General features: G+C 46.0%; 2 protein-coding genes and 2 long non-coding RNA genes across 5 annotated transcripts in view; 2 read left to right on the forward strand and 2 right to left on the reverse strand.

Annotated features, from left to right (window-relative positions):
* LOC308184272 overlaps positions 1-1076 on the forward strand; it is a 2026-nt gene extending 950 nt beyond the window's left edge. Inside the window, exons 1-2 of the long non-coding RNA XR_013942615.1 lie at positions 1-301; positions 565-1076. The exon at positions 1-301 is cut by the window's left edge and continues 950 nt beyond it. This is a non-coding gene — a long non-coding RNA (uncharacterized lncRNA). The remainder of the gene's footprint in view (positions 302-564) is intronic.
* The window catches only part of LOC308184230 (E3 ubiquitin-protein ligase TRIM7-like), a 13372-nt gene extending 545 nt beyond the window's left edge, over positions 1-12827 (reverse strand). Inside the window, exons 1-8 of one of the 2 annotated variants that reach the window (XM_080571128.1) lie at positions 12366-12827; positions 9942-10368; positions 9063-9158; positions 8108-8338; positions 6003-6025; positions 5231-5346; positions 4402-4437; positions 1-2292 (exon numbers count right to left, since the gene is read on the reverse strand). The exon at positions 1-2292 is cut by the window's left edge and continues 545 nt beyond it. In XM_080571128.1, the coding sequence (XP_080427254.1) occupies positions 1778-2292; positions 4402-4437; positions 5231-5346; positions 6003-6025; positions 8108-8338; positions 9063-9158; positions 9942-10368; positions 12366-12421 (1500 nt within the window). In that variant the 5' untranslated portion in view covers positions 12422-12827 and the 3' untranslated portion in view covers positions 1-1777. Of the gene's footprint in view, positions 2293-4401; positions 4438-5230; positions 5347-6002; positions 6026-8107; positions 8339-9062; positions 9159-9941; positions 11139-12365 lie in introns of both variants that reach the window. The other variant, XM_080571129.1, reaches the window with a different exon arrangement.
* Positions 10463-14116, forward strand: LOC308184273. The gene is made up of 3 exons (XR_013942616.1): positions 10463-10542; positions 10663-10754; positions 13083-14116. It is a non-coding gene; the product is annotated as an uncharacterized lncRNA (long non-coding RNA).
* A 144-nt stretch (positions 14117-14260) lies between these two features.
* Positions 14261-21255, reverse strand: LOC308184269 (uncharacterized protein). Its single transcript, XM_080571248.1, has 5 exons — positions 21061-21255; positions 18158-18472; positions 15796-15916; positions 15009-15128; positions 14261-14608 (listed from the first exon to the last, which is right to left on the reverse strand). The coding sequence occupies exons 3-5, from the start codon at positions 15848-15850 to the stop codon at positions 14454-14456; spliced, it is 330 nt and encodes a 109-aa protein (XP_080427374.1). The 5' UTR covers positions 15851-15916; positions 18158-18472; positions 21061-21255; the 3' UTR covers positions 14261-14453.
* Positions 21256-25606: the final 4351 nt, after the last annotated feature.

A 25606-nucleotide genomic window follows, 5' to 3' on the forward strand; every position in this document is an offset into this window, starting at 1 on the left:
GTCAAATTTCCATTACCTGGGACAGAGCTGAGGGCTCAGCTGTGCATAGAAAAAGATTCTAATGATGCATTGGGAAGATAATCCTGTACACCTGGGGAAAAAAAAAAAGCACCAAAGCACCTCTCCACTGAGGAAACAACACAGAGATGTTTTCTTGTGGATTCACTCAATTTCTGCTCTCTCTGGGGTTTTATGACACTCTTTGCACAATTTGGGCCACAGAAATCTTTCTAAGGTGGCCTTTGATCGACAGCACATCTTCATAACCAAGGACACAACTTCCAAGAAACCCAACGACATGGTAAATGCACTTGTTCAACCCATAATTTCTTGGTATTGGTGTTGACCAGGGGTTTGCCAGCAGGTTTGAGTCCATATTAAGATCAGCTTTCCATAGAAATGTCTTTTTCTCATCCTAAAGCTGGCCAGGAAATTCTGTTCTTGATTAACTGGGGGGCAGCTGTTAACATGTTTTCCAAAAAAATTAAATAATAATAATAATAATGCCTCAAACCCAGAAACCATATTTTTGATCTGTTCAGACTGCTACTTATTATCTTTTAGGTACTCTTTTGTCTTGGCAAAAGCAACAGAGGACAAACGAAGCCACAGGTTGAGCATTTGCTGTCTTGGCAAAGAATGAGGACTTCCATGAAAAAGAAAAACAAAGTGAAGATAAATGGGTGATTTTGGTGAGATGTAAACAGAGACTGAGGAAATAAAGGAGATTCAGCACCACATCGCTACGAGAAAAGTAACCTTACCACGTTATTTTGCAAATGGCATTTTTCTGGCAGAGAGGGGAGCTCTGGAGGAGCTACACAGGAGCACCACAATTCAGAAAAACAGGTGTTGCAGGTCAAACACACCTGAGAAATGTTAACATTTGTTGCTTCACAAGAAAAGCACTTTTTTTTTTTTTTTGTTTGTTTTTGTGGTTTTTTGGCCTTTTGCAGAATAGCAGCACTACCTGCCCAGAAGGGCCATGGACAGAGAAACAAAGCAGAGGGCACTAATACAAGCCAATGGAAAAAGCAACCCAAGGGCCATGGTATCTATCCAGGAGAGGTCAGATCTTTGTGGCCACACGGTTCAGATCACCCAGGGCAGATGAGACCACCAACGAGACAGCACAAAACAGGCTTTGGAGTGCATTATACCAAATTTTAGAAGGAGAACCTAAAATAAGTAACCTGCCCTTTACTGTGGGGCTTTTCTTCCCAGCAAGAAGGAAAGAGGCAAAACCCCCAGCTGAGCTTTCCAGTTGATGTTACTTGATCAAACAGAAAGGAGCTTTCCTTTTTCTGGCTTTGGATGGAAGTCCAAAGTGTCCTGCCCACTCTCTTCACCTTTCCCACAGGACCCTTACCCACTGAATATTTCATTTTTGAGGCAATGATGCTTTCAAAGGGGAGTTCTACTCCAAAACTTCCACACCCCAGTCTTAATATCCATCCTTAGACCCACCCAAGAAAAAAAGATACCCGTCTGTTATCAGACTCGGAGCCCCAATCCAGCTACCAGTGGTTTCCTTCTCGCTGAGGAGTTGGATTGCTTCAGGGATAGGTTTAAGATGGTGGCTGCAAACTGCTGGGGACAGCTGATTATAATAGCTTTAGGTTTTAATAGCTATTCTCTGTTTTAAGCTGATTTGATATATGGTCCCCATATAGTGAGGACCCAGGCTGCATGGTTGTTTTGAGAGTTCCTTGTGCTCATCGTGGCCCACCAGGCCTCAACCATGGATAGAGGCCCCAGGCAAAGCCCACGAGATGTTTCAGGGGCACAGTTTGATGTACGTAACCGTGGAACAAACAGAAAAGAGGGGGAACACCTTTTCCTGGAAGGCAACATTGAAGGTGAAGATGTGCTGCATGTTGTCAGCGTTGTAGAAGGACACTTCTTCCCCTTCGTAATCCAGGTACACCCTGACCTTGTTGAGTTTCTGGCTGAGGCACAGCGGCGTGCGTTGGGGCGAGGTGACCGCCCAGTAGCGGCCTCCATTTTGCTGCACCGCCCAGATCCCTTCTTCAGGGGAAAACTGCGTCAGCCCTTTCCTCCTGACGGACTCCTTGGCCACCCCGAAGGCCCAACCGTCCGAGGCCCCCACCTCAACCTCCCAGTAATGTCTTCCCGACTTGAAGCCCGTGCTAGCCAGGACCCGTGAGTTCGTGTCGAATCTCTTGGGGTTGTCGGGCAGCTCCTGTTTCCTGCAGCCCATCCTCACGCTCTTGAGATCCGCGGAGAGGATGAGGAGGTGGTTCGCCGATTCGGGGTCCAGGGTCAGGTCCTCTGTTGGTGACAGCAGTTACAGTGATAGTAACTCAGCAAGGATTTATGAAACAAAAAGCCAAGGACTGAGGATGTGCTTATTGGTTGCTGAACCATGGTGAAACCACATGCAAATAATTAGTAATTATATACAGTAAAAATGGACCTTAGATCAAGCCTTTTTTTTTCCCAAAAAAGATATTGATATTTTTGTTTCTTCTTTTTGTTTCTGGTTTATCTAATGTACAACACAAGATGGGTTATATGCACCCCCCTATCTGATAAATTTTTGAGTATCTTTCCCCAAACTGCCCCGCAATGACACATTCCCATAGAAAGCCGTGACCTAAGGGCACCTTTACACACCTTGTCACATCCAAGCAGCCCAAACAGAGCATGCATGTAGATGAACTTTGATCCTAATGTCTTTTCCCCTTCCAAAATCAAGCTCAAAGGAAACCGTGAGCACTTTAGTGACCTCAAATTGTGGTTGTAGTCAGCAAAGTCGCCGTGTCTGAACGAGACCCTTTGTGGCTTTGGGGGCCTCCAAGATGGGACATAAAGAGCAGAAACATGGTGGATTTTGTGCCAGAGTTTCTTTAGCTAAAGGCCCTTATGCTCTATCAAGATTCATTAATTTGAGGCTTGAAAATTTGATATGAAGTCCAAAAAGATCCATGATGTGGTTGAAAGCTCCATGGCATTTCATAGGTGTTGGAAAAGTGACAACACAGAAAGGTTTCTTTTTTTCCTTCAAAGATCAAGCAGCAGATTCCTCCTCAAAGAAATAAAAATTAAAAAAAAAAAAAAAAGGGCGATTGGCTTTAAAATAACATGTCCTATGTGCTGCACTATTATATCAGAACACGAGAGAGGTGCTTTCAAAGAGTGTGTGTCCATTCACAAAAGTTAGGGGGAAAGTGCAACTGCACCAGCCAAGTTCTACCTCTACACATGCACACACACCACCCTGGACATGCAGCAAGGGTTGTTCTGCCGTGTTGCTTTTAAGCAGTCGTTGCCAACCTTCCTTATTTTTTGCTTTGCCAACCCCTCGGCATTTTTCAGGATGGGGCTGGGGAGGTTTGTGGGCAGACCCTGGCCCCTCTCAGCTGGATTGCGCTTGGAGAGGATCCAACCAACGTCCTCTTGCGCCTTCCCCAAGGGGTTTGCAAGCCCCATGCTGAAAAACACCACCTTAAAAGCAAGAATAAGCCTTCTCTGCAACAAGAGGGCTTTGCTGGCAGAACTCTAGCTATGCGACCCTTGCGTTATGGCCAAGCCAGCTGGAGGACAGGGGCTGATTTTTAGGGTGTGCCCCACACCCACCACAGTGCAAAGTCAGAGGGCTCAAGGCTGCAGAGCCCATAGCTGTGTTTTCCTGTTTTTTCTCAACCTCACCACCACCAGCAAAACAACAGATGCCCCCTGTAACATTTTGGGGGAAAACCAGCCAGGTTCATCATTTAAAGAGTCAATCTGGGCCAACTCACATGGTTTGAGTGGATGAAAATCCACGACTTCTCATGTGAACCTGCTCCTTTGCTCTCCCTGAGGAGCCAGTGAGCAATTTTTCCTCCTGACACCATCTGAAAGAGGCCATCTGCCCACAGCCATGATTCCAACAGCTTTCAGCAGGACTTTAAATCACTTGACTTTGCACTGGAGAAGATCGTGGAGCATCCACACCTTCTCCATCCCAAACTCTGGAGGAAATAAGACGCCAACCACAGCTTGCTCTGAAACCTGGCCACAGAGCAAATATGGCAGAATTAAAGCAGGTTGTGGCTGGAAAGGGCATGAATCTATTTTTGGGGGGGGTTCAAAATCTGTTCTGTGTGTTCCACACTGTAGGTTTGTTAAGTGTAAAGAGGCAGAAAGGACCTAGCTTAGCTGTCAGATCCCCGGCGTCAGCTAGAAAAATCGGCTTTTGACTCTTGAACTGAGCAGGCTGGATCTGAAAATCATTGAGAGAGAAGAAATTAAAAAAAAAAAAAAAAAAAAAGAGTGCCTTTTTCTCTTTTTTTTTTTCCCCGCTCTCTTTGGCTTTGCAAAACCAGCTTTGCAAATTACAACCACAATTTCAAGTCTTTGCTCCAGGGTGCTATGCCCTAACCATTTGCCTTTTACCTTTTTCACCTCTTCCCAGTTCATCCCGCAGGTTTTCTGAAAAGAAGAGACAGGCAGTAAATGGCAAAGTAGAGAAAGACAGGAAAAAAATGTAAAATCTCCTTTACGGGGACATTTACACCCACGCCACGTTCAGCTAGAAGCAAGTGCTGAGAATGGAGCATCCCAGCTCCCAGCCAGTTTGTGCAATGGGGACAAGCAAGAGGGGAAATTCCTGCTAAGTAGATTTATGTATTTATTTTTTTAAAAGGGAGCATAATAATATCCTATTTTATTAAAGGATTTATTAAAAATATTTTGTTATTGTGCCCTGCAATATTTTGTTCTCCTCGTTGTACTATGACGTGTGACCTTCCAGCACAATCCTTGCCTATTATTATTGCTCTCGGGCATAATTTGCATTTAGGGATTTTTTTCTTTCAGACCTGCTCTTTCTGGTTCTCCTGCCCTTCGGTTTCTTTCCAAATCCCTCAGCACCATCTCGTGGCTTTGCTGCGCTGCTGCAAGGGGTTGGGTTTTAAATGCAAAGCCTGGCTATTGGAGCTGCAAAACGTGGGCTGTTTGTCCTAAAATGGATGTGCTCAGGTTCATCTTTTTGTTCCTCTTTGAAATAAACCCTTTATCTTCTTCACTTGTGACCCTGGCGTTTCTTCTGTCCTTTCACATCTCCAGAAGTCCCTTCCAACATAATTTATTCTCCTATTTTGGTACCACTGGCCAGGCATGTGCTAAGGCGCCTCAAGACATCTGCAGCATCCCCAGCACTCCTCAGCCCTTTCTGCTAAAGGCCAGGCCTATTTAAAACCCCCCCGGTTTCGTTTCCACGTACCTTTGAATTTCTTTAAGACTTTCTCAAGGACGACGGTCTTGAGAGAGAAATTGCAGACGTGCATTTTCATATCTGTGCACACAGGTACAGGCTTGTGGCTCTTCACATCGTCACTTCTGCAAAGAAAAAAGAGAAAGCAGGAAGGAAATCGTTGCTATTCCCCCTCTTTCTTCTTTTATTTGTAGCTGGCAACGTGCAATGCCCACCCCAAATCTTGTTAGAAGGGAGGAACTGCAGAAAATTTGGTGGCAAGTCTGGAGAATGACTTCCATCATGGTCTAGCGTGGCCCTGGTGCATTCACCTCCTCTTCTCCCATCACACGTGCAGGTGAGTTCTGGCTGCCAGAAGGGGCAGATCCCAAATCTGAGTGATTTAGGTGAACCTCATGCAGGCTGAGGACACCAGGGTTTGCATGTCACCCTGTTAAATCCCCTTGTCTGGTTGTAAAGTGTGTCAGTGCTACGTTACCCCCACCTAGCTGCTCCTACTACAGCTTTTAGGGCTTAAGCAGTGCCCAAACCATTGCCCTAGGGTGAATTATGGATCAGAAATAAATCACTTCAAGGGTTCTGGTCTCATTTGACATTTGAAGAAGCTTTCTGCTAGGAAAAGAATTTGTGATAATGCTCTTTTCCAAAAAGCTGGACCCAGAGCTTTATCCAGGTCTACACTGGTGCCCCTCTCTGGCATCTGGACTGCGAGCAGTGACCTTTAAACAGGGCTGGAGGGGAAAAGAAAACATAGAAGAAGGGGAGAAGCAGTGCTCCATACCTGCTTATGATGCTCATTACATCCTAGAAAGGAAAAAGAGAGATGGAGTGAAATACCTGTGCAACCCATGCTATGTCCCATATGGCCCGGTGCGAGCAATTCCCCTTTATCAAACCTATCCAGGACATACCATCCCTTATGGCTGCAACAAGCAGGCATGGATCCATGTCCCAGATGTTTGCTTTCAGCTCCAGAGGACCACAGACCCACCAAATCCCACCCAAATGTCTGCAGCAACTAAAGACCCAGATGTTTCTGGGGGGAGCAAGCAGCCTTGCAAATGTACATTATTGTACAATATTGTACAATGTACAATATTCCAGCTTTTTGCCTGTAGTTGTGATGTGGTTTGGGTTGGAAGGTTGCCTTTGGAGGTCTGCATTCATCTTGCACACCCATTTCTCCCTAATATCTGGAGATACCTGGTCTCCCATGATGTAGTCACCACCAAGAGTTTAGGGTGTCTCCAAGGATTGATTTGTCCCATCCTGGGACAGATATCTCCATGGGGTGAAATTATTTGCCCTCGGGAAGGGTTAATTATGGAGGCAAATTATAGGTTGAAATACCCTTACTACCTAGTTGCTGCTTGGAGAAAATTCACAGGGATGAAAACTGTCCTCAGCCCTATTTATTTGCCCCTTCTGATCGCTTTGAAATAATGTAAAAAAAAAGGCATAAACCACGGAAAGCACATCAGACCCACTCCCAAGGCAACAAAAGCCATAATGAGGGAATGGGAAAGGACTCTTGGGATGGCTGAGGATTTCCAATGTGACCTTTTAGGAAAAAAAAAAAAATCACCTATTGTTATAGGATCGTTTTCATGTGCATTGGTGGGGGCTGAGCAAAGACCATGTGAAATTTCTCACCCATGGCCAAGTACTGGAGCCATCGCCCTGCTTAAGCTCTGCAAATATTTACAGTGCTCTCAATGCTGCCTGGGAGGGAGTTTAACCCCGTGTGCTTGGAGGGGAATTTAACCCCACTGGGGGAATTTCACCCCAAAATATTTGGGAGTCGGATGGGTCGCTCTCTGTCCCACTCTGACAAAGGCTGTTTAATACAGAAAAATAACTTTAAGCAACCATATGGCACGCAGCTGAATTTAAATAGAGGAGCAAAAGGGGACAATTGATTTGGTTGAAAGAGCAGAGCTTGAAAATCTGGTTTTGATTTAAAAGAAAGAAATCTTGCACAGCAAGTATCATCTCAGCAAGCAGATCTGTGTGCGCACCATATACCTACTCTAATTAAAGTCATGAGCAATTAAAAGGACGCCCATTAACCTTTTGCCATTTGGTGAGGAACTGGGCTGCCTGGTTTTGGGGTGGGCAGTTTGGATTAGATTTTCGAATCCCACATCAATGGGAAAGGAGAATTTGGGTAACACAGAAGGCTGGGGTAGCTTCTTTGCAATGCAACCCAAGCCTGGACTCCATCTGCTCTCTTCTTCATGCCTTCCAGGTTTGTAATCGCTCATTTTGACCAGAAAACCCCCTCTCTGTTTTCAGGTCCCAGCCAACCTTTTGCAGCCAGGGCTCCGCTGTGATAATTGGTGAGGATTTGTGTCCTGCTGGGCTCCACGTGCCTCCCCACAGACTCCATCCTGAGCCCTCGCCAGTTCCGTTAAGCTAGAGGAGCGGACGTCTGTAACTTGGCAAGCCACAAAACCTTGTGCCTTGAAAACCCATCAAAGCCAGGATTTGCAAAAGGTGTAAGGATCCAGGCAGTACCACTGTGGTGGCTGGTCATGCAAGGTCTAATTCAGGTTTGACATGGCTCAGAACAGGAATTTATGGGTGATAGAAAGGTCCAGAGAAATTTACGGCAGGAAGATTTATCCAAGGTTATTAAATATGAAAAGCACACCTCTTTTTCGGGATGTTTCTCAGCCAAAGATAGTTGTTCTGTTATTTTAACAGAGCCTGGGGCACTCAGACACTGCCATGCACTATCTGTTCATTAAAGGTGCAAAAGAAAAGCCCTTAAAAAGGACAAATATCCTCAAACCACCTCTACAGGCTCCAATAACACATTAAAATAAAGGTGATAGGGATGTCAAGACTCAAACTTGAATGCTCATTTCATTGCAAACACCTCACCTTGAGGAACTCGAGCATGGGCTGCTGGATTTTCTCCTCCAGCTCTGTGATGAGCTTGTTGAGGAGCGTGATCTCCTTGGAGAGGTCGGAGATGTTCTCGTTCTGCCTTTTGGCAATGCTCTTCTCCATCTTCTCCAGCTGCCCCAAGAGGATGTGCTCCTGATCGTGCAGGAACTGCCGTAGCCCCTCGAACTCCACCAGCAGCTTCTGCCGCTCGTTCTCAATGGTTTTCTGGGAGTGAAAAATCACAAAAAAAAAAAAATTAGAAAAAAGGTGGCTTGTTTTTTCTCATGTGACATCACATTGCTGAGTGATGGAGGCTTGAAGTCAACAGCATTCAGCTAGTGCAAGACCTTATTGTATCTCTTCATCTCCCTGCTCCATATGAAATGATTTTTGTTCAGCACTGAGTTAAAAAAAAAAACACACCTGGGGCAGGTGTCTCACCACCATGGAAGATATCAGGTGTTTTTTCCCTTCTGCATTGAACAGTTGGGCTTTCCTTTTCTCTCCTGGGGTGGTAGCGAGTCAAGCAACACTCTCCAAGTGTTGATGGTGCCCAAGAGGTTTCCCCAGTCCCTGTCATCACCTGCTGCTCCCACAGCCCAAATTGGGAGAAGGGGTTGTGTAGGAAAACCTGATCACATCCAGATTTTTCCCTCTCTGGGGGCATCTACATTGTCAGATAAACCCCAGTCCCTGCCTCCCCATCATCTCCTGCTTGGGAGCTCTGTCAAAATCCCAGGTCCTGCTTGGATCGTCATCCGAAGTAGACCAAATCCCCTCTGAGACAAAACCCAGGGGCAAATGGGAAGGATTTACCCCAATGAATGCACTCTCTGAAAGCACAGACAAGGCTGTACAGGACGGGAGTGTTCAACATACCCTAGCCCCCTCCAAGCATCCCAACCCAGACCCTCATCCCCACGACCCTGGAGCATTGCACTGCACGCACCAAAAGCTCCTGCGTTTTCTTATCATCGTTCACTTTAAATTCCAGCAGCTCTTGCCTCTCCTTTTTCAGGAAATCTAAGCGGCCCTGGATTTTCTCCTAGGAAACAAAGCACGAAGATATTACCATTTTGTTGCTTTTCCTTATTACTGCTATTTTTTATTTATTTTTTTTTTACTATCTTATTCTGCCTGCGCACAATTTGTTCTTCCAGCCATGCAAATGCAAACAGGATTGCAGGGAAAAACAAACAAACAAAAACCTTTCACTGGGGGAATTTGCTAGCTCAGCTCTGCCCACGTGCAGCTGGGCACCCATGTTCGCAGCCCTCGGTGGCAGCCACAAGCTCGCGTGCTTGCAGCGAGCACAAAGAAACCTCCGAGGGGAGACGGAGGATGCGAAGGGAGGGTACGTGGGCTGCTTTCATGCTGCGTCCACACCTCGGCAAGCTTTGCTCCTGACACGAACTCAACCTTGCTTTCAGGCAATGTCTTTGGCTACCTGCCTGCACCCAAAATAGACGTGGGTGTTTGCTCTGCCAATGAGGTGGGTGCCCGCGGGGGCTGTCGGCAGCATGGCTCAAGCCTGGAGCTTTCACAGGAGCAGTTTTTCCACCACTCTGCCCTCTCCCTTCTGCAGAGCAGTAATGCACGAGAGGTTTGGGTTATCTAGACAAGAGGGGGATTTTCCAAGTTCTTGGAATTTGAGGGAGAAAGCAGCACCCGGCTCCTCGCAGGGTTCAACATTTCCCTGCACCGAGGTTGGGGAGACCCCGTCCAGGTGGCATCTCAGGGCCTCGAGTGAGGACAAACAGTGAGACGGAGGTGGAAAGGACCACACGGACACCAGGAGGGTGGGCAGACAAACAGCCAAGACAACTACCTTGTACTCCTCGGACGCCTCGTCGACGGGCACCACGGCGTGAGGCCGGTGCTCCCGGGACCTGTCGCACACCACGCAGATGGTCCTGCGGTCGTCCTTGCAGTAGAGCTTCAGGGCTTCCCTGTGCTTCACGCACAGCCCGTCCTCCTCGGCCCCCTTGGCCCCGCGGAGGGCGAACTGGCTGATGATCTCGGCCATGTTTGCCAGCTGCCGGTTGGGCCTGAAGCTCTTCTGCTGGAAAACCTCCCTGCACTGCGGGCAGGGGAAGTCCATCTCCAGGTCCTTCCAGCTCTTGATGATGCACGCCCGGCAGAAGTTGTGCCCGCACTCAATGGACACGGGGTCTTTGAAGAACTCCAGGCAGACGGAGCAAGTGGCTTCGTCCTGGAGATTGCCGGGCAGGAACATCGCCGCCATGGCCTCTCTCCTGCGGGCAAAGACTGATTTCAGCGGGGTTGGACGCAGAGCATGAATGCTTGGCACCCGGCCCTGTGTGGGCGTTCCTTTTCCTGGAACAAGCCCGCCGCCCGAGGTCACTTCTGCAGTGTTCGGTTTCTTTAAACCGGTAATGAAGACCTCAGCTTTAGGGCACAACGTAGAGGTAGGAAAAAAAAACACAGCAAGAAGACAGCCCGGCTCTCTGCTCCTCCAAAAAACATTGCATCTAAGCTCCTTGTGTGTGTTTTTTGTTGTGTTTTTTTTTTTTTTTTTTTCCCTCCAGGAAAAGGGAAACTGTTCAGGACACAGATGCTGACGTCAGATCTCTTTGCCTTTTGGCCGAGCCAGTGCAAAATGCAAGATCCGAGTCCCGAGGTGGGTGTTTAGCAGCTGCTCTAGGCCCCGATCCAGCTAACCATCTGAGCTCTTGTTAGAGCCCCATTTCACCCTCTAGTGCTTCAGATGACTTGGTTGAGCTCCAGGGCTCAACAGGGGCCATAAAAAGCAACAGGAGAAAGGGAATACACAAAGTCTGTATCAAAATCTGGCAATAAGTTTCCTAAATCCATAAAGATTATGCACTGGATGGGGGGATCCTGCGTCTCAAAAACAGTTTTTTTGCCTTCTAGGAATCCCATGTTAAACTTTCAAAGCCTTACATTAATGGGGAATGATTATATATGGCCTTTCCTGGGTGGGTTTGCAGGTTGGGGATTGTCCATATTATGGCTGTCTCCACACAAGCAGCTCACCAAAGCTCTTGTTAGGGAGAAGGGAGGTAAAAGGTTAATAAAATCTTGTTATTTGGGTTCACATTAACAAAAACACAGAGAAGTAGGCACTTCTGGGGGGTGATTCATCTTTTCCTAATGAGGACACGAAAACAGGTCAAGTGATCCTATCCATACAAGCCAGCTCATGACCAAGGCAGGCCAGCTGAGCTGACATCTCCAAGCTGAGATTCTTCCCTTGGAGATGTGCGGAGCCAGGGGGAAACGAACCCCAACCCCAGGCATTGCATTGGCAAAATAAATCTTGCCCTGATGCCAGGGTTCTGCAAAGGGTTTCTGATTTATAACAGGGATGGAGATCATCCTGATGCCTTTACAGTTGGGGAAAACCCCTGATGAGAGGCATCCAGCCTCCACTTGATTTTTTTTGCAATGTTAAAGTTTTTATGGTGAACGCATATCCCAGCATTGGGTGACAGCTGCAAAGCAGGAGCCAAAGTTTTCATTTACTCTATTCCAGACTTGCTCATTTGGAACTAGAAATGCACTTTTTCAGGTTGGTTTAAACTCTGTGCTGGGCTTTCTTGGACTTTTGGTAAGGAATCCCACTTCTTGTTGGAAAATAAAATCTACATACCTATGCTTGCTATGACCCACGTTAGTTTGTGAACAGAAATAACACACAACAAATGACTCAGGAGAACGGCAGAATACATATATATTTATATGTATATATTCACACAAGCTTGTATATATATATATGGGTGCATATATATATATGTACACACATACATCCCTATAAATGCAATAAATACCAAGTTATGTGTGCAGTTCCCTAAGGGAAAGGGATTTCCACCTCAGTAAGTGTTCTTCTAATTCTCATATATATTGATTTTTATTCATACCCACATCACTCCCTATGGGCTGGAACTTGCTTTCTCTTCCAGCTAGCATTTCTGCTGATCTATAAACAGACAACTGTATTGATATTTTTTTTCCTGTGCCACGTATATATTTTTCATCTTAAATCTATGGAAAGGAAGAGGTGGTGGCCCATGAGCTGCTGAGCAATCCACACTCTGGAGCTGCAAAAGTAGGAAAGGAGGAGAAAAGAGGAAGAGAAGAAAAAAGGAAAAATAGTGAGACACCTTGATGGAAAAAAATGAGCAGCCTGTTGGGAACAGGAAAAGCAGACAGACAGACAAACATCCCACTGCCCTCCCTGTGCCCAAATCCCATCTGAGCCCCCACGTACCTCGCAACAGAGGTGTAGGAAAGGGGTGTCCTCCCAAATCTCCCAGCCTTTTGCATCAGGAGGGTGTTAGCAGGGATCCCAAGGGGTCCCAGCACCCAGGGGCACAGCAGGAGGCAGCGTGGGACCACTGCTGGCCACTGTGATGGAGGAAACCAGCCCAAGCCCTGGACACCACGGAGATTTCAACGCCTCTCAGCTCCTGCCCCTTTCCAGCCCTCAGTCTCCCCGTTTGTCCCCTGTCATCCCCCATCTCACTTACCATTCCTTCCCCTCCCCCATTTGCAGCTGTCCTGGGCACCCACCGCTCTTCTTCCCTCCTCCTCCTCCCCAGCTCTGCTCTCCCCCCCCGTGCCAAAGCGTTTTTCCCTGCCCAGAGCCAGGATCACATTTCCAGCACCTCCCTCCACCTGTCTCCAAACCCAAACCCTGTCCAGAGGGTCTCTGCACCCTATTTAACCCTCTCCGATGCCCAGAGATGTGAGGAGCCAAGAAGGAGTGAGATCTTTCATCTCTTCCTGATATTGAATGATTCAAGCTCATATCTGGGGCAGCACCCTGCAAAAAAAAACTGCAAAAAAAGGGCAGAAACATCTCCTGCAGGACACCTCCACCCTCCATGGGTGGCTTGCTTAGGGTAAAGAGAGGTTTGGGCATCCCAAACAGCAGGGTTCAAGTAAGGGAAGGAAAGTTCAATCCTGATATCATGTTTTCTTGCAGGTCTTTTTGGTACCAAACCAAAATGAGCATCCTGACGTTTCATTAGGTGGGTCCAAGCACATTGAAGCTCTCATGCCCATGCTTGCAGGTAGGACATGTGTGCAATCACTGCCCTGCAATGGAGTTGCCCCTTCTCACCCCAAAACTGGAGCCAGCAACAAAGCTGGATGGACAGAGACTTGCTCTCAGTCCCAAGGCTGGAAGGGTTTTCCTCCAAACTTCTCACTCCAGGAACAGATTGGAAGTTGAAACTGGCTCCAGAAGCAGGACACCTGTATCCACCCAAGGAAAAAGACCCTATAACACCAAGCCACCACGAAATTTCTGCAGGCAGCTACAAAACAAACTCCTCAAGGGGGTAATAATCACAAGGAACATTCTTTCCCTCTGCTGCCCAATGCAGTGGCCATGATTTTATCCCCATTTTTTTTAAAATGATCTACTACTTAGCTAAATGACTGCTCACAACATTGAGATTCCCAGTTACCAATGCATCAGACAAAAACTTTGCCCTTTTTGCCTCTCCCTTGTGCTGTAAGAAGAAATAAAAAGTCCCAAATACCTATTTTTCTAGAGCAGTGATAACAGCTGGATCTCCACTGTTACACGAACTCCACACTATAATTATGTTTTCTCCTCCCACCATAATATTTTTGCTGTCAGAGGTGGGGATAAGGCTAAAAAAAGAAACCCATTTATTTTAATACTGCCCATCATGCATTATCCTCTCTTCTTCAGGGCCTTTGGCTGTGCTCAGGGACTGCAAGTGTCCACAACAGCTCCAGCCACCCCTTCAGATTTTATCTGAAGTCAACAGCAGGATTTTGGTGCCTCCTGAGGTCCTTTTACCTGTCTGTATTAGGTGGATGACTCAACATCTCTTGGCAAATGAAGGAATTCAGGGTGAAATAAATACCTGTGTCTATCAGGTGTACATGTCCTCTATTCCTCTCGGCATCCAGCAGCTCCCTGATGCTCTTGTTTGCAAAAGTCGGTGCTAGATAAAGCTTCAAAGGGAAATTCCCAGCTAGGAGAAATGGGATGCAAGCAGGGGAAAGCACCTTGGCCTGCCCTTGGGGTTTTAGTGCCAGGATTATGTTCGGGACCACCAGGAATGCTGAGGCTGAAGGGCTGTTAGTAGGAGTGTCTGGAGAAGGAAAACATGCACACGAGCCAAATTCAGCTGCCAATTATAGGCCCGCAGGTTTATTGCTAGAGCTGAAACAGAATCAGGCCAGACACGCCGGGAAGCCCTGCGGGCAGACAGACCGCGTCCAACCGTCCCAATTTAGGGCAATATTTGCTCAGGATGAAATCGAGGGCTCGGAGCATCGAAAGGGCTGGTAGACCTCATCCTGACCCCACCGAGGGCTAATCTGTGGGGTCCTCATCCCACTCCTCATTGCAGAGGTCGGTCTCACAGCAGGAGTAGTGGGATGTCAGGCGGGATTCGACATCGGCTGCCCGTGCCCGGCCGCAGTTCATCGCGGAGGTGCAGCCTTGCTGGTAGTAGAGGGTCACCTTCCCTGTAGAGAGAAGCCACGGTTAGAAACCAGCTTTAAACGAAGGAAAAAAAAAAATCAGTGGGGGGCTTCTTGCCAGGCAAGAAGTCAGCCCCTTAAACAGCTCATCCAAATAATCATCTTGCTTGGATTAATTAGGAGAAAAATACTAAAAAAGGCACCAGAGGAAATTCACATGGCTTCTGTGGGAGATTATCTCCTTCACCTAAAAAAGGTGGTTTTTAAAGCAAACATAAAGCAACCTCCACTAAGATATTTGACCCCTTGCTATCGCCCTTTCCCACATTTGCCTCCATACTGCACCCTCCTTCATTCTCCAAATCAACCTGGATTCCCAAAGGCAGGCAGATACGCAAGACCCAGTCTGAACCAAAAATATGCAATTTTGACCCTCCCCACCTACCTAGGGAGGTTTTAATGATGGCACATTTCTCTCTCCGCTCACAGGTGGTTTCGTTTGCCCCACGGAAGCATCCGAGTAAGGGGAGCTTGTACTTGCAGACTTTGCACTGAAGAGCCTCGACTGCGGTGGATGGAGAAGACACAAGGAGCAATGAACCTATTCTGTACGACCATGGAGAACTTTGCTCCAAGTGGCCCTAGGACAAGATAGTGGTGACCCCAGAGATGATTTAGAGACCACTAGGGAAGGGTGCAAGCATCACCTTTGCTTCCAGACCCTCTAAGGATAATCCTCGTGTAGGAGAGGCAGATGGTGCCTATGGACACTCAACCCAATTTAGACTTTTCCAGCCAGATGTGAACAAATCAAACCACAGACCCACGGAGAATGAATTCAAACATGGGCTTTGGGGTGGATTCATCTGGCTGAAAGAGGATAATATAAAATAAGACCATCCCAACAGCTCTCCAGGATAAAGCAGGTTTCACATCTCGCCCAGGATCCAGCTACCTACAGCTGAAGCTCCTGGCCCAGAGGAGATCTCCTTGCATTTAATAGCTCTGCTGGGAATACAGAGGAGAGAAAGTAATTTTTAGAGTGGGATGATTCAAGAGATTGGGAAAACTGCAGACGTTGCCCTTGAGAGATCATAGATTCAGACCTGAGAACGTCCAGTGCACACAGAAAAAGCATTGCAGGCATCAAGAGCTCAACAAGATGCCTCCGACCGCCACCAGACCTTCTCCTGCCCCAATTAAATCCAATTTCACTGCAGCCCTCCACTTACCCACTCCGATGCACAGGACAAGGGTTAGCCCCACGAAAAGCACCTTCATGATCATGGATGATCAGCCCTTTAGCAAGGGCAAAGCAGATCAAAAAACAAGGTACAGGTGTTTGTGATGTCCCTTTGGGGGCAAAAAGTAGAGAAATTTGAAGTACATTATTAGAGAATCTCCCAGCACATAAATACCCTGAAATACAGGCAATTCCACCTTCCTGCTCCATTACTTCAATAGCTTTGTTTTCAAGGCAGCATCAGACAGATCCTCAATACATTTCTAATGCATTTTCTGCTCTAAACACCTATTTTTAGCCTTTCCAAAACCTATTTCCAATTAAATTGCAGTGCCGGGAGAAAACTTTCAGCCACTTCTCTCATGCAAATCTTTTCTTCAAGGTGAGATAAGTCATCACTGTAGTTAAAAAAAAAAAAAAAAGATCGACAACCCATATCTGCATAAGAGGGCCCCAAAAACTTATTTTCTTTGCTAAACAAGAGAATATCACTGCAGGGGTCAGATAACACATTTCCAGTCCTGAAAATCTAAAATATACATAATAAATATAAATATATATAAGACATAAAATATAATTTTAACATACAAAAATATAAAAGTATAAATCTATATATAAATAACAATACAATGAATTTTGCTGGGGGACTTCATTTGGGGAGAAAAATTACTGCACAGGACAACTTTTCTGCATCAGATTCCCCAGCTAATTCATTTTGCACTTGGTTATTATCTAATTCCCTCCCACACACACCTCCAGTTTGTTTACTGCCTTTCCCACCTTGAACTATTTGCTCCTGATGAGAAATAAATTCCTTGCTTTTTCTTGAATTGGGGGGAAAAAAAAATCTGTCTGGAAAAATAAAATTGGTTTTACAAGCAAAAAAATCACATTTCTATTTCTTAAGATAATTCCCTCTCTTGCTTAGAGATAGCAACGGTGGTTTTCCATACCTACAGATAAAGCTGTTTGGAAAAATGTAAATTAAAAGAGGAAATTCAGGCGCCCAACGTGGGGCTCGAACCCACGACCCTGAGATTAAGAGTCTCATGCTCTACCGACTGAGCTAGCCGGGCTTGCTTGGGAGGTTATTTCTGCTCTTTTTCTCACGCAAAAAGTGAATTTGGTGCTGATTTAATAAAAAGAAGAGAAAATTTTCGAGTTTTAAAATGGGAAGATTAAGCAGAAGCTCTTCCCCAGGGTATTTAGAGGGTGCATCAGAATGACACAAAGAGCAGCAGGATGAAGATGTGCTGCAGCAGAAACCCCAAAATAAAACCCCCAAATAAGGTCCCTTACCGGGGTCGTGCTCCGAGGTCCGAGCATCCTGTCTTCACATCCCCACTGCCTTTATATGATGTTTCCCCTTGCTTGGGCCGAGCCAGGACCTGAACGACCTCAGAGCCACCGGGGGATATTGTTTGGTGGGAACAATGCTTCTGCTCACACCTGGGCAAACAGCTCACAGAGCTCCGGTCGTCCTTCCAGGACATGTAGATATTTGTTCCCTGGGTGAGTCCCTGCAGGCTCTCAGACCCTTTAATCTCCCTCTGTGCAGAGAAACCCCCCAGCTCCCTGCTTTGCAGTGAGCCCTGGGTTATCTCCATAGGAAAAACCCAGATTCACTAGACCTGCATGCAAGCCTAGAGCCTTTCTCTGCTGTCACTGCAACCTGGGCAGCCCTTTGCTTTTGGAGCCCCATTACTTGATTTTTTATATTTATTTTTAATATGCAAACACCAATAAAAGGGGTAGATGTGCGAGCATCATCCACTTTGGGCAAAAAGCAAACCGTCTCTCTATCCTCCTCCCTGTTCTGCATCACATTTAATCTCATTGTGACTTCTGCATTTTTTTTCGTGGAACAAAAAGACTGAAAAAAACAAGGACGGACCCAGACCAATGCCGGGAAACCTTCAATTGATCCTGGATCCTCTTTGTCCTAAGCTAGCAAGCAGGAATTTGCAAAAAAACAAAAGCTTCAGCACTTCCCATTTTCTCACCTGTATTTTTGTTGTTTCAATTTTACCTTATCCACCTTTTCCTCAGCTGATCTAGCTCATGCATGGCACATGGAAGAACCAAATCTTTTTCATCTCAGTGCCTTGCAAGCCAAAGCCTGCAGCCTGAAAACCCACTTGACAATCCCCAGCAGTTTTTGCATGAAGTGAGCAGCCAGAAGTGCTCAAGAAACCCACCCAACTCGTGCACCTCTTGTGCTTGGGAAACGTGGCTCGTGCAGAGCCCCATGGCCATGGTCAGATCTCTGTTCTGGAGGGCTTAAATTACAAGATTATGGCCTGAAAGAATTACATGTTTAATTAGGACGTGATTCCAAGAATCCTGCCTACCTGCTCCAAGTGACTTCTGAGTGCTTTGGCTTCACCTGTATCAACCCAGCACAATGTTTATGCAGCTGTGCTTGGGCTGACGGCACAAATCCCGATAACACCTACATTTCTTCAAGCATGAAGCCAAGCTTAACTCCTCCAGGCAGCCAGAAGTGAGTGGAAGAAGCTCTTGCAGTGCTGGGTTCTTGCTGGGATCCACTGGTCCAGAGAACTCCGGAGAGGAGCACGGTGCAATGCTTTGCTGGCCCAAAACCTCAACTTGTTCTTATCTCGACTCTTTGCTGTGCTTTTCCATACAATGTTGAGCAAAAGGCTCTGTTTCAAATCAAAAAAGATGCTCACAATCTATGATATTACATATATGGAAACAGGGTGTGTGTGTATATATATATATTTCTTGAAGAATTGAAGAATGTGGGTTCCCTGGAATTTATTTTTATCGGTACCAGCAAGTAACACCTACTACAGGACCCCACTGTTTCTATAGGGCTGGATGCCCTCCTGTTTCCAATCCACTTCCAGGCTGGAGAGGTTTACATGACTCAAAAACAACATAAAGCAGTAATAATAATAATAATAATAATAGTTATATATATATGTTTTTTTATATATATATATATATATATGAAGCAGTGGTAGAGGTTAAGGAAATGAGTAGGATTCACTCTGCAATACCAGGGGATGAAGGAAAATTTTGAAGGGCAAATGAGAAGAAAGTGGTGGAAGGGGTGAGAAAGAGGGATGATTAAAAGGCATTTTCCTCCTGGAAAAAGGGAAGAACAACCCAAATATCCCTGTGTGACACTGAGCAAATTGATTAAGCAGAGAGGCACCTCTTGGCTCTTTTTAGACATTTCTCATTTTGGGGGCTGTGGATGGAGTTGGCCGAGAGTTTCACAAAACAGCCCCAGATATTTTTTTTTTGCAAAACATGAGGGAAAATGTTAAAAGTCATCGCCCAACGTGGGGCTCGAACCCACGACCCTGAGATTAAGAGTCTCATGCTCTACCGACTGAGCTAGCCGGGCCACCTGGTTTGGTTATTTTGGAAACTAGAACCTGTGCAATAGGCATAGGGAGGTGGGAGGATACAGGATTGCAGCAGGAACCAGAAAACAGCAGGAAAAGCTCTGGATTGCTGGGTTTGTTTCGCTTTTTTTGCCGTGCCTGCTGCAGTGCCAAGTGTACTTTGCTCTGCCCGGGGGAAACGTGCAGCCGGGTTATGCGCCCACGCCGGGGGAAGACCCCGCAGCAGAGCTCAGAGGCGGCGAAGACCGAGATGCTTCGTATTGTATTAGCAGGGGGTACATAAAAAAAGAAAAATGAAAACAGAGAATTCGATTCTTCCCTGACCGGGAATCGAACCCGGGCCGCGGCGGTGAGAGCGCCGAATCCTAGCCACTAGACCACCAGGGAGCGCCGTAAGGCAAGTTGCCCGCATTTAATATGGAGTAAAGGTAATGCCCGGTGCTTTAATTTGGGGGACCCGGCGCTGCCTTTTACCGATCTGAGAGCAAAAAAAAAGCAGCTCCGCGCTTAATGCGGCGGCTATTTTCCTCCTCCTTCCTTTGGGATCTGCATGGGAAAATCCTCCCAAGCAAGCAGGCCCTTGGGTTTATCTTCTGCTGCCATCCAGCGGTGGCTTCTCCAACACCTGGGAGTCCTTCTGCTCTCCTGGGATATCCCAGAAGGTCCCGAAGCCACCAAATGTTTTTTTCCTACCCCCTAGTGTCCCCAAACACATGGGGTTTGTCTGCTTCAGTAGGAGACCGAAGGCATTCCCAGCCAGCCGCTGGATTCATCTTGATGCATTCAATTCAGTTGAAAGCACCCCAGGAACCCCAGATCCCTCCATTTCTTGGAGGTGATAAGGGTGAAAATAAGCACGTAGCTGCTGCCTCAGCAGCTCTATGGAAAGATGCACAACAGTGGACCATAGATTTCTGGTAAGGGGATCAGTTTAATCCTTGACATTCACAAGAATTTCAGTCCACTTACTGATTTCGCCTGTTCTTTAGGCAGTTTTCCTGTGTTGTTACTGGAAGATGAACAAAGTTCAGTCACTACACAGGACTCTCTCCTACTGCTAGATCACATTTTACAGAGAAACCCCCATTTCTAGAAAAAATTCAGTTTTACTCCTTATATGCCACAACTAACATCATATTAGAATGAATCTACATGTAGAATAGAAATATGACTGTAGGAGATTGAAAGCAGTTCAACAGAAAAGATACTACATTTTCACTCTCCAGACTATGCCTAAATTCCTGGAAGAATGGAAATATGAAGAGCAAAGGACTTTAACAAAAGCTACATGGAAATGTGGGTCAGCAGAGATGCAGCAAGGAGGGGAAAATCCACATTTAATGACAAGGAGCTGTGCTCCAGAGAGTTAATTGAATGTGGAGCCTGAAATTTTTGGCTGCTATTCAAGGTCATGTCCCAAAAAACAAATACATGCATCCAGGAGCAGGAATGCATGACTGCAAAGTCTCCCCCCTTCACCCACTCTCAGTTTTTTTTTTTTTTTAGCTTATATGGGCCATGAGTAAATGCAAAATACGCTCAGGGAAACTGGAGCAGATTCACTGCTCAGTTTTGACACAGCAGAACCATAAATTTGGGGGTGATGTCCAGGAATTGAGCTGAGCCCTGGGATGAACATGGGAAGAAACTTTACCTGGGCAAGGGAGAAGCTGAGTATAAGAATAAAAACACAGGAGGAAGATACAAAAAGCTTTGTGGGTTCCTAGCAAGGTTAAGGTGATTTAGGCCAAAGAAATAGCAGCATCCCAAGAAGGAAACCTATGTTATGTGGGGATGGCACCACATTGTTCACCAATAGACAGCCAAAAAACTCTGCCCCCTTGGCATGACCTCCAGTGCTGGATAATCCTTACCTCTGTTTGGGGTGGCTGCACTGTACCTTAGGATGGGAAGAAGGACAGAGACAGCCATAAAGGCAGCCCATGGGGTGGAGCAGCAGGATCCACAGCCATACACAGATACTTCATCAAAGCAGCTTGAAAAAGGATGAACCCTCCACCACTGAGCTTAAGTAGAGCCCCTGAGGCATGGGCATGGCTTGAGGGGTCTGAGGTGGGGATGGTCAGGGTTGTTAGCCCTCATTAGTGCCCTCAGCTGGGCAGTCGGTCTTCCCACATTAGCTTACGGGTTTGGAGTATCAGCTGTGTGAGCTGAGGACACAGCAGCACAAAATCTTCTTTATCTGAACCGGTGGGGAGCAGAAGAAGGGATTGGGAGCCTCCGAAGCAGCTCGTGCAAGAACGACCCTTTCTCTTGGCTGCCAAAACAGCATCCCTGAAAACCTTGCCAAGCAGCAGGGTGGGAATGGAAATTATTAAATTATTAAAATGCACAATCATATTATAGAGAGGGGTGTAAAAAACTCAAGGAGAGTAGGAAAAGGGGTGTTTCTGCCCGGTTTCGAACCGGGGACCTTTCGCGTGTGAGGCGAACGTGATAACCACTACACTACAGAAACTGGATGGAACATGTGTATTCCCCTATTTCTGCAATAGCCTGAAGCCTGTTTGCGCTGGGTTTATTTTAGGTTTATCTGCACTAAAACTACATGCAAAGCAAGGGCTTTCACTTCTGTTCTTGACAATTCATGCTTCTTTTATGCTTTATTTATTTATTTTTTTTAACAAGACACTGCATTTATAGAGCTATCATACATACTCATCTCTTGAGAGGTCAGTATTAACGATGTGTGGAAAATGAAGGATGTGCTGTGCAGAACGACAGTGGGGACAAGCTGCTTTAGATTTTGGGTTTCCCTTCTTCCCTCTCTCTGCCTTTGCAAGCCCTGCCTTGGTGCAGGAGTTGAAGGATGGAGAAAATCCACAGGATGCATTCAAAAATAAAAAAAAATGAGTAGAACCATGTTTCTGCCTGGTTTCGAACCAGGGACCTTTCGCGTGTTAGGCGAATGTGATAACCACTACACTACAGAAACTGGATGTGTAGGTAGATTTTGACTCATTTCTCCAATATCCCAAGGTCCATCTGCACAGGTTTTGCAGAGCTTCCATTATGCCTTGGCTCCTCCGCGCTCACAGCAAAGGAGTCAGCTCTTGTGTTCAGCCCCTGGGCATGTTTTCAAGGAGCAGGGCACAACATTTACACCCATGCTACACACAGACATTTATACAGCATCACGGAGATGTTCACACGCATCCAGAAGATGTTGTGGATCAATGTGTGCATGGTGGAGGTGGAGAAAATGAAGGCTTTGCTGTACTGAACAGCAAAGAAATGAAATATGTTAGAGCTTTGATTTTCCTCGTCTCTGCCCTGTGCTTGCAAGCCCTGCTTTGGTGCAAGAGGTGAAGGAGGGAGAAAAGCAGAGAGACCTTTGAAAACTGAAGAAAGTCCCTTAAAAGTTGTTTCTGCCCGGTTTCGAACCGGGGACCTTTCGCGTGTGAGGCGAACGTGATAACCACTACACTACAGAAACTGGGTGTAGAAAATTATGTGCCCCATTTCCCCTATAGCCACCCCATTGCCATTGGGTTTCCTTTTCCTTCATCCACGCCAACAGCCCGAGCAAAGCAAAGGGCTCAGCTCTGCCAAAAGACACAGATTTGCCTGAAAAATATAATAATAATAATAAAAAGACACTGCATTTCTACACATAACATGCATTGCAACTCTTTAGAGTTAAATATATACGTGCGGTTGAAAAGGAAAAGCTTGCTGTGCATTATGGCTGGTTTAGAGTTTGGATTTTCCTCATCGCTGCTCTGGTGTTTGCAAGCCCTGCTTTGGTGCAGGAGGTGATGGAGGGAGAAAAGCAGGGAGACCCTTGAAAACTGAAGAAAGTCCCATAAAAGTTGTTTCTGCCTGGTTTCGAACCAGGGGCCTTTCGCGTGTTAGGCGAACGTGATAACCACTACACTACAGAAACACATAAAATAGCTTAAAAAATGCCATAATTCTGGTAGGATGCACCCAGTTCTCCTCCAGCTTTTCCAGCTCCTTTACTACCGCAATTCTTCACTGAACCCCTCGGATTTGCTATTAGCTTTAGAAAAAAGACCATTTTTGCAACCAGCCAAGTTTGGGAAAAAGAGCAAGAAACAGTTTTATTTTGGACAAAGCCCCAAAGCAGCAACATGAGGATGGAAACTAAGGGGAATGCTTTCCACACCGATGATGGAAACTAAGGGGAATGCTTTCCACACCAATTTGCAGAGAAGTCCGGAGGGGTCCCCTCTGCCAGAGGGGAGGAAAAGAGGGAACAGGAAAAATTCTGATTTTTTTCTCAGACTTTGCTTTCCCTGACCGGGAATCGAACCCGGGCCACGGCGGTGAAAGCGCCGGATCCTAGCCACTAGACCACCAGGGAGAGATATTGTAACATCATAATTGTTTTAATCAATTTTGCTATTTTTCTATATATATATATATATATATAGAAAAATATATATATATATATAAAATATATATATATATTTCTATTTTATTTATTATCCTTACAAAAGGTGATATGCAAGCACCTGGCCAAACCTTTAGTGGCTTGGTTCTGTCCTCGATGCAATCAAGACCCTGCAAGAATCACAGTCAGGGCTGCCCCCCTGTGTCCCACACCATTTGCATGTGCTTTTTAGGCTCTTTTTTTTTTTTTTTTTTTACTTAATTCTGTCCGGATTAAGAGCCTGGGAAGTCATCTCAGGGGGATGCTGAGCAAAGCAGCTTCTATTGGGTTCATGCGAGGAATTTTGGGGTGGAGGGCAAAAGAATGGGTGGAAATTTTTTTTTTTAATGGCTTTTCATCCTCGATCCCAGGGATTTATCTCGCCCTGGGAGCTTCGCTCAGAGCCCGGCAGCTGACACCGGTGCTATCACAAACCCCCTCAGATGTTGTCAAAACTGTGCAACAATAAAAGATGAGACTGGGATAATAAAACAAGACATCAGCTCCCTGGTGGTCTAGTGGCTAGGATTCGGCGCTTTCACCGCCGCGGCCCGGGTTCGATTCCCGGTCAGGGAAAAGAGTATTTATTTTCCCTAATTAATCTATATTTTTAAATTCTGGTTGCACTGATATTCCCTGCCCCACCTGCCACCGTGACCCCAAGGAAAATATCCAAGCATAAACTCATGATCTGCCTCAAACTTGTGCTGTAAGTAGAGATTTTATTTGCAGCCCTGGCTTTTCGACCTCCTGACCAGCTTAAAGGACAAGAAAAACAATAAATATTAAGATTTTTACAGTGTTTCTGCCGGTTTTGAACCGGGGACCTTTCGCGTGTGAGGCGAATGTGATAACCACTACACTACAGAAACCCTATGTTCTAAGCCCTTTGCCCTCCCTCTCCCCTCACCTAGACACCAAATTTGATTTGGGCTAAAAATGTGACAAAAGAAAAAAATAAGACTTTTTCCTAAGATTACACATCAAAAGGCACCTACGTGCTCCTAATGCTATTATTCATCCAAGCAGGAAGAGTTTTATTTATGTGGTCCTTCCGGGCCGATCCCATTTTTAATTAATTATAGGGTTAAAAAAAAAATGCATAAATCACCTGCTGGGGAAGGGTGAGGGGAGTTTTCAGTCCTTCCAAAGAATCTTTGTGCTTTTTTTTTTTTTTCTTTGTAGCAGATCTCAGTGAGCACATTGAAGAAAAGGAGGCTGAAACACCGGAAACCATCACCAAAATAAGGATGAAAAAGATTAAATGCAAGGGCCCGGCTAGCTCAGTCGGTAGAGCATGAGACTCTTAATCTCAGGGTCGTGGGTTCGAGCCCCACGTTGGGCGCCTGCATTCCTTTATTTTCTTTATTTTCACAAGCTATCAGCTGAAAACCATCCCCGATTTCCCAGTGCCCGCACTAGTGATGAATCACCACGAAACCCCACGAAGAAAGAAAAAGAAGGGGGAAAAAAAACCAACAACAACAACAAAAAAAACCCTCTAAATTATTTTTTAAGGTCTTTATAATCCCATTTAAACCCTATGCTCATCACAGTCAGGATGGCCGAGTGGTCTAAGGCGCCAGACTCAAGACTCTGCCTTCCCACAGCTGGGTATTCTGGTCTCCGAATGGAGGCGTGGGTTCAAATCCCACTCCTGACACACATATTTTATTATTTTTTTTTTCAGTTATTTTCCCCAAAGAAATGCTCATTTCACCATGAGACCGAAAATCCCCCGGTGCTGCATGATTTCTGACCACAAATGGCTGACTAAAGGGAGTTTTCCCCAAAGCTGGGCTCCGCCTTGGCTGGGAACTGCCGAAAAAGGGTTCTTTCACTTTTATTTTGAATTCTCTCGTATTCAGCAAGCTTCTTTTGAGCAAACTACTCACTTAAAGCAATTTTGCTTTAAGGGGGGGCTTTGCACTATGCACTTTGATTTTTTGCAAGCCAAATTGCTTTTAAAAAGTGTTTTTTTGGAGAGGAATCCGTTTTTTGTT

The sequence above is a fragment of the Anser brachyrhynchus genome, assembly GCF_964034855.1.
Source record: "Anser brachyrhynchus genome assembly, chromosome: 30".
In the NCBI taxonomy this organism is placed as follows: domain Eukaryota; kingdom Metazoa; phylum Chordata; class Aves; order Anseriformes; family Anatidae; genus Anser; species Anser brachyrhynchus.